Source organism: Macrosteles quadrilineatus, unplaced genomic scaffold (genome assembly GCF_028750875.1).
Source record: "Macrosteles quadrilineatus isolate MER2022 unplaced genomic scaffold, UCM_ALF_1.0 Scaffold_9__3_contigs__length_116548681, whole genome shotgun sequence".
NCBI lineage: Eukaryota > Metazoa > Arthropoda > Insecta > Hemiptera > Cicadellidae > Macrosteles > Macrosteles quadrilineatus.
In genome coordinates this window covers 89,373,181-89,381,080 of record NW_026542602.1, presented here as the reverse complement: position 1 = coordinate 89,381,080, position 7,900 = coordinate 89,373,181, and the positions used below count along the sequence as shown (strand labels likewise).

Sequence of the window (7,900 nt, the reverse complement as noted above, 5' to 3'; positions counted from 1 at the left end):
CGAAAATTACACTTTTAGTCTGCGTCAGTGAGTGTCGATTGCTGATTGTCAAGGCTGTGGCTTCGTCTTTTACCTTCTCAATCTATCGTCTGCTTTTCTTACTGAATCTGTCAACACTCAACAGTGTCAACTGGACTGGATGGTAGTAGCAGTAGCAGGTAGCGGTGTTAAAATAAATCAGTTTTGTGCAGATGCAGATTGTTGTTGTGATATTTACTGTAATGAGCCAGATATATCTGATTCATTTGGATTAAATAAATGAATATAATATTTCTTAACAAGTAGACCTAATAATTTTACACGATTTCGTTCTTACGCTATTTTTTCTTTAGTAAAGAGATGACTGAATATAAGTTAGTTGTTGTGGGTGCTGGAGGTGTAGGCAAAAGTGCATTGACTATCCAGTTAATTCAAAACCATTTTGTTGACGAGTATGACCCAACGATAGAAGATTCTTACAGAAAACAAGTTGTTATTGATGGCGAGACTTGTTTGTTAGATATTCTTGACACTGCAGGTCAAGAAGAATACAGTGCAATGAGGGATCAGTACATGAGGACTGGTGAAGGATTTCTGCTTGTGTTTGCTGTTAACAGTATAAAATCGTTTGAAGATATTAGTACTTACAGAGAACAGATTAAAAGAGTTAAGGATGCAGAAGAAGTTCCCATGGTTCTTGTCGGAAACAAGTGTGACTTGTCCAGTTGGGCAGTGTCTATGAATGAAGCTCGTGATGTTGCTAAGCAGTACAATATTCCTCTTGTAGAAACATCGGCGAAGACAAGAATGGGTGTTGATGATGCATTTTATACACTTGTTCGAGAAATCAGAAGGTACAAGGAGCAACAAGGTAAGGAAAAACACAAGAAGTTAAAAGGAGGGAATCAAAGGTCCAAGAAGTTTTGTTCTTTACTTTAGGCCCCTATGTAGCGTGTAGGTCTATGTAAAGTAAACGTGTAAAAGCCCAAACACATTTTCATGTTCTGTATGAAAGCGTCTTTGTGCTTAACAAAACTAAATCATTTTTAAATACCTATTTTAAGTAACTTATAACCTCGTAAGAATGCAAGTTTACAGGCTAGGGCTTAGTCTCAAAATTGTTGTACGACTTTGGCCCACAAGTAATGTATTCTACTTATTTTTCTCAAATAATTCAGGTAGCCTAGCCAAATTTAGAAAACATGGAAAGCTAAAAAGTAATATAGTCTGAATTTTCAATCTATCTAGGCTAGTAAGTGAATTAAAATGTAAGATACTGTAGCCTTCTTTAACACAAGGCCGGGGCATTTGTGTGTGCAACGTCGCAAAGTCATGCCTATTGTCACGGTAGTAACAGAAATAACAAAAGTCTAAACAGAAACATTTCCTAGGCCTATACTGTTCATTATAAATTAGTGCAACAGCTGTTTCGATTTGACGTGACAGCGGTGTTGCCACTTTTGAAGATCAAGATACCCGGATGGTTTACATAAGGTTACTATCTTGTTCTTGTTGTGAATACAGCATTTATTCTATATTCTGAATTAGTTTCACACAGTCTTTCACTTATCTAAGTAGGAATATTATCATCTTACTTGTCAAAAATCTAATCATGGGAAAATGTCTGTGACTTAAAAAGGTTAAGTATTAATGACACTAACATTTGACTAAAATAAGGTAGGTACTGTACGGTAATTGGAAAATCTTAAACAAGATGTAAGTCATTTTCATTCCGGTGCTGAAACATGTTGATGCTGTCCAATAACTTTGTTAGACTTAAACTTGTATAACTCTAACAATTGACACAAACTTGTAGGCTATCTTTTTCAATGTTTGTTGGGGATCAGAGGTTGTACTTTTATTGACTAAGCTTATTTATTGGTTTTCTTGGTTTTATTGAATTTCCCATAAAGGGACTAAGCTATAAGTCAACCGTAGGTCTCATGGTAAGACCTGAACCCGGGAAGGATTTACTGTTTCGTTTTGAGGCCCCCAGAGACCAAAAACACCACCCATTTATATTAATATTCATATACTCGTATAACTCCAAACAGATTACTAGTACTGTAATGTATTTCTTCTTAAATGGTGTGACAAAATTTCATAATACCTATATAAAATATATTACCAACTACATAGCCTAAGGCTAGGTACAAGATTTCAACATTTTTGACAAGGCCACTTACCACATTACATTAGTACACTAAATTTAGAATCTTTGAATACTGTATTTATATTTTACTAGGGGTTTTGATTGCTGGAGTAGGCCTACAGTTCAAACTAAAAGATGAAATGTTATTAGAAACGCTCAACTGTGGTGCCAAAGACATATAGCTTATTTTTAATTTAGTTTTATACAGTAGCCTAATAGTGTAATTATAACCTTGCAATGTTTGATATAGCCTACAGTAGAGTTGTTATATTTTATTTCGTTTTAAGAAGACTTTTCAACATGGTTTCTGTCCTTTCGATTTTTATGATCCATCTCGTGACATTGCACTTGTAAATTAATAATCGTTGATACAACTAGGCTAGATGTATCTTCAGAATAGTCAATGATGTACAAATAATTAAAAAGTTTAATGTAATGTAAGCTCTATTTAAGATACACAAAAAGAGGTTACCACTATGATTTTTTGTTGCCAAAGCTGTAATATTTCCTTCTGTAAATATGAGAATTTGTAATTTATCACTGTTAAGAATTTGAAAACTTGTAGACAGTTACTTGTTAACAGGCTAATACTACTGTTGTTCACTTTTAATTTTTCTGTATCAAGGGCAAAGTATTGACATTGACTATTGAATACCGTACTAAAGTAGACATCCCATTGAACAGCTGTTGCCAATTTTTCATTAAAAAAGAACATAGTTATGCGAGCCAGTCACAGAATGTGCTAGGATCTAAAATTCCATTTTCCACCTTATTTATTGTTGCTGACCAAGTTGATGGGTCATAACAGTTGCCATAGCTCACCATAAGTTAATCCATTAGTTTGACTTTGTTAAAAAGTCAGTGTATTCGACAGAATTTAGTGCGTAATCTATCAACGGCTCACATCAACTATGACAATTTTGATTTAAAAAACTGGCGACAACTTTAACATGAGAATGGGATGTCAAAGGTATTGTGCGGTTTTAGCTTTACTTTTTTTAATCTCGAAAATAGAAAGTGTAGACTTTAGATAGAGCTGGATTTAAAATAAATGATACCGGTATGCAACTTTTTCTTATAAGACTCTTTATAGCTTTGCTAATGTGTTAATTGATTTTAGTTTGCAATCGATAAAAGTCTTTAAATAGATTGGCCTAATCGTCATTTGTTTACTTTTAACTAATATATAAGCAATACATAAAATTTGTATTTGTAGATTAGTATTTGTGCTGCAATCATTTAGGAAAAAAAAAACGATAGTTTGTCAATAAATTCAATGATTTTTCACCATAAAATAATAATTTCATAATAACCATAATAATAACCATAATAATAATTTCATCTGGCTCTGTAACTTCATGTTGTTGACCAAGTTGTGTCTTTCAGCCCTAGGGCCGAAATACCTGTTAATTTATTTAGTCATGAAACATTCTCTAAAATTTGTATGCATTACTTTGATTTAAGCTAGCAGTTCTGCAACATATGTTTCACGCAAAAGCATCCAGCAATCCAAAGAACGCCACCGTAGTTTTCTTTTTGTTCAAAAAATTTGGATATTTTCAACAGTTTTTCAGAGCTTACCACAATAAGCTGTGCATCTGTTTAAAGTACCTTTTTAACAACACATTAAAACTGCATTTAGCAACAAAATATTTGTCAGCATCACTGTTTCAAACGTTTAGTTACAAACATGTAAACGGGGCTTGCTATTTTCAATTGCAGATTAGTAAGCTGTTTAAATTTTATACCAGCAACAACAATAATGAAGTTGAATTATTGATATTTTAATTTAAATACACATTAGGAGTTACATTTGTATGCAATCTTGGACTAAAGACAGTAGGGTTACCACCATAAAAAAAATGATTATAGAATATTTTGGTAATGGGTAACTGGAATTATTTAAGATCATGTTTTTATAGTTTGTGGTTTTGAAGATTGGAGTGTACTTTGGTGAAACAGTTTATTTCAAACCAAGAGCCAGAAGTGAGGTTATGCAGGCTTGAGATTATGTTAAAAATGTAACAAACAAATTGAAAAGATAGAGCTTGCAAAATACTATCCCATGCAAGATTCTCCCCACACTAAAAATTGAACAAAATTTAAAAAGTATGTATTTAACATAAACTATGGCTAATTATACAATTTTATCAATCCTGCATCAATCACCATTGGTAAGCAACATCAATAAAATAATTAAGTTGCAACAATGCAGCAGGATAGGCTAATTAGTAATCTGGTGGAGGCCAGTTTGATGTTAAGTAAATAAATGGTATCAGCAATCTGACACATCCTTTTTCCCATTAGCTTGTCTGTCAACAACCCTTATCATGGGTTAGCAATGGTTAGTCCAATAGCCATGACTAGGTATCCTAACCATTTTATGTGGGAAATCACAAAGGTTGCAATAAGTTTTTAACAGTATAAGTTTCACATCAATTTTAGAAATATAAGGACCTTAACATAAAAAATTTAAGTTAAAATCGGTTAAGCGGTTTTTTATCCGTATTTTCTGTTTATTTTATGGAAAAATAACATAAATTTTTTAAACAGTAATTTTACCGTGTTGCGTCACACAGACATCACTCTGAAACCACTTTTTTTGGGTTCGGGGGACCCACAACGGATATATCTACCCAAAACTCAACTCAAAAATCTTTACAAAAACCATTTGTTCTCCATGTATACTATGTATAGGGGGATAAAGTAAAAATTGTACTTTGTCTGTTAAAAACTGTGTTCAGCTGCTTTTTATCATTGGGATTTTAATACACTATCCTGGCTGAAGTATCCGTTGGTTGTGTCCGGCTGGTAAAACTGTATATGATTCATTGTAAACTGTATATGATTCATTGTCACTCGTCCTGTACTTTCTTTGTTTCAAAATACACATAGCAATGAGTCAGCATTGTTGTTTCATACGAGATAGGAACTGATAGGCTGACTGTGTATTTAATTTGAATATGAGTAAAAGATGAGTGTAGAATGAAGTCAATGTCTTTTATAGCTTTGTTATCACAATGCCAACAACGTGTTGACAAGTTATGGTTTTAATTTCATAAACTAACGCTGATTTTTACTACATAAGAGCTTAAAAAAAAACTTCTTTTGGTCTTTAGTTTTGATGACCCGAAAACATTGTAACGATGAAAAATAGTACAGTTATTTGCACTCTGGAAGAAAACCTTTAGCAAGTTTTCCATCTCTTGCTTGTAAATTCTCATTTTTAGTTATTGGTGAGGTTTAAGTCCAAAAATAAAATGTTTTTCAAGTAGTCACTTTTATATTCTTAAATGTGTTTTAAGTGATTAACTATCAAAGTTATTTTAGCTATAACAAGTACGCTGTCAATAGGCATTATCTTTATATTTTAAGAGATGAGTGTATTTGCAGTAAGTTAAATTTAGCTAAATGTTCCGTGTTTTTGTAATTGTTTATTTATATAGGTTGATATAAGTAAGAGATAAAATTGCTACTCTACATTTTTTTAAATCTTGTATTTAAGTAAAAGATGTAAGTAATGAAGTGTACAGCTTTATAAAAATCCTGTCAGCGTTTATAAAAATAAACCCCTTTTACTTTTGGAAAGTGCTGATCAAGGTAAACACATATTACACCATTATTTTCAGGGATACTATAACGAATTTAATAGAAATATTTTAAAGTAACATGGTTGAAATATTTCTTTAGTGTTGACTATTTTACCAACTAGCACAAATTGTAAGCATACATTTTCTGTGTTTTAACAAGGTACACAGGATATCAAATTTATTGTACTTTATTTCTGACCATTCTATGTACAAATTGCCCAACTCATAGTGTTAGATGTTCTGTTTGATTTTAACAGCAATGTAATTAGATTAGTAAAAAATATTTACATTACAATGTGGCTTATTCATGTAATACCTTAGTCACAAATATCTAAAAACCCATTTAAATGATTTGGACTTTAAACTTTGTGGATTTGACTATGGTTCACATAATAAGTAGGTATCCCTGATGTTGAAACCAGTTTTAGAATGAAAACGAACCTTGTTACATCTATCTGATCGAGTGAAATGTTGTAAAATATAATTTTCTTTTCTACAAACCAACTTTTTTACTACCGGTATGTTAAACAGAAAAGGTAACTAGCATAAACTAGATGCAACTAACTTTCATGTCTGCTCCAACTATCAGTACGACAAACTTATAATGAGAAAATTGAACTCCAATAGTAGCTCACCATATGAGAAACTCTTTCAAATGATACAAAACTGACTTTATGGGCCTACAGTGTTGGTCCTATTATATGATATTGATAGGTCTATTTCAGAATCCAAAGTTCAAAAAGTAAGACCTTTTGTTCCCACTCAGGTACATTTAACAATGGTTTAACACACTCACTCCCGGAGGAGGTGTGTGACGGCCGGTACTAAACCTGTTAACAGACTCACTCCCGTATGTATCGAGACTCTACATACAGAGCAGTGTGTTCGTAGGCAGCGCCACCAGCGTTGCTATGCAGTACCCCAGTATCCACTGTACCAAGACAATTATTCTGCACTGGGTAAAAAAATTCCTTTTCATCCCAAGTGAACTATCATGTTAAACCTTTGCTATAGTAATTTAACCAATAAGGGTAAGTGTTTTTTTGGAAAGCAGTATAAAAAAGAAAACCAGGTCAACGGGGGGGTTTTTTGTGTCAATCGTGTCCCCACTAATACACTGCTGCCAGACGTTTCGTCCCTACTGTGAAGAGGTGGTTGATGACCTAAAACTCCACAATGAACACTAATGACGGCTGCCGCAAAAGCTTACGTAAGAAGAAAACCAAGTGTCATACAGAAAATATAGCTGCATCATGTGCATGGTCAAAAAATCCTGATTTCAGCAGAGACATTCTGCATTAGGAAACACTGACGACCACCTAATAAACAATGGACAGCTGAGGTGCATGTTGACAGTATGGGAGAATGTATTGTGATTTGCACATTATTTCAGAAATCTTTTCAGATGGATTTTTTCTCAAAAATTAGATTTTCCATAATTTTGTTGGTAAATAACATAAGTTACAAGAACCGTTATTTATATTTTCTCAGAAATGGGAGCTGTACCATTTTGTTCAGAATTTAAAGGACTATTGCATTCTAATTGTTCATTAAAACTATTCAGGCTATTTTTGAAAAAATTGAATTTTTCTGTTATTTTATGTGAAATCACCAATAAAAATAAAAATTTCAGAAAAAGGAATAAAAAGCTTGGAGATGCTATGGATTAGTATTTAGTACCTACGTACCAAATTTAATAAAAATCGGACCACAGATGTGGTCTGTAGCTCTGTACACATACACATATACAGACAGACATCACTTTGAAAACCTCTTTTTTGTGTCCAGTGGGACCTAAAACGGAGATCCACTCAAAACTCACTCGAAAATTTTAACGAAAACAATACTTTCTCCATATACTATGGTATAGCGGGAGAAAGTAAAAATCATAGTTTTTCTAACAGGTTGGTTAACTGTGGTGGCCAGATATAAAGGACTCTTCAGTAGGCCTACTTTGTGTCTACCAAAAACAATTTGTTTGATTTTGTTGATGAGTGGAAACATGATCAAAAACAAAAAGGCATATTAAACTAATTGAATATTTCAATGTTTAAGTTTTTGGGTGGATAGAACAAAGGCATTAAAGACTAAAAAACCTTATGAAACCTTAGGACAATCACAATTTCAAAAAGGAAAACACAAACACTAGTAGTTTGTTTCATAATAAATTATTTATTCA

The 7,900-nt window shown here is 32.8% G+C and overlaps 1 protein-coding gene across 1 annotated transcript; it reads left to right on the top strand.

Moving 5' to 3' along the window:
* The first annotated feature begins 279 nt into the window (after positions 1 to 279).
* Positions 280 to 5,983, top strand: LOC129002395 (GTPase HRas-like). The gene has a single exon (XM_054430164.1). The coding sequence runs from the start codon at positions 340 to 342 to the stop codon at positions 916 to 918; it is 579 nt and encodes a 192-aa protein (XP_054286139.1). The 5' UTR covers positions 280 to 339; the 3' UTR covers positions 919 to 5,983.
* Positions 5,984 to 7,900: the final 1,917 nt, after the last annotated feature.

Excerpts from the sequence above, each read along its gene's own strand:
- LOC129002395 (XM_054430164.1), top strand. The coding sequence starts at position 340 with ATGACTGAATATAAGTTAGTTGTTGTGGGTGCTGGAGGTGTAGGCAAA.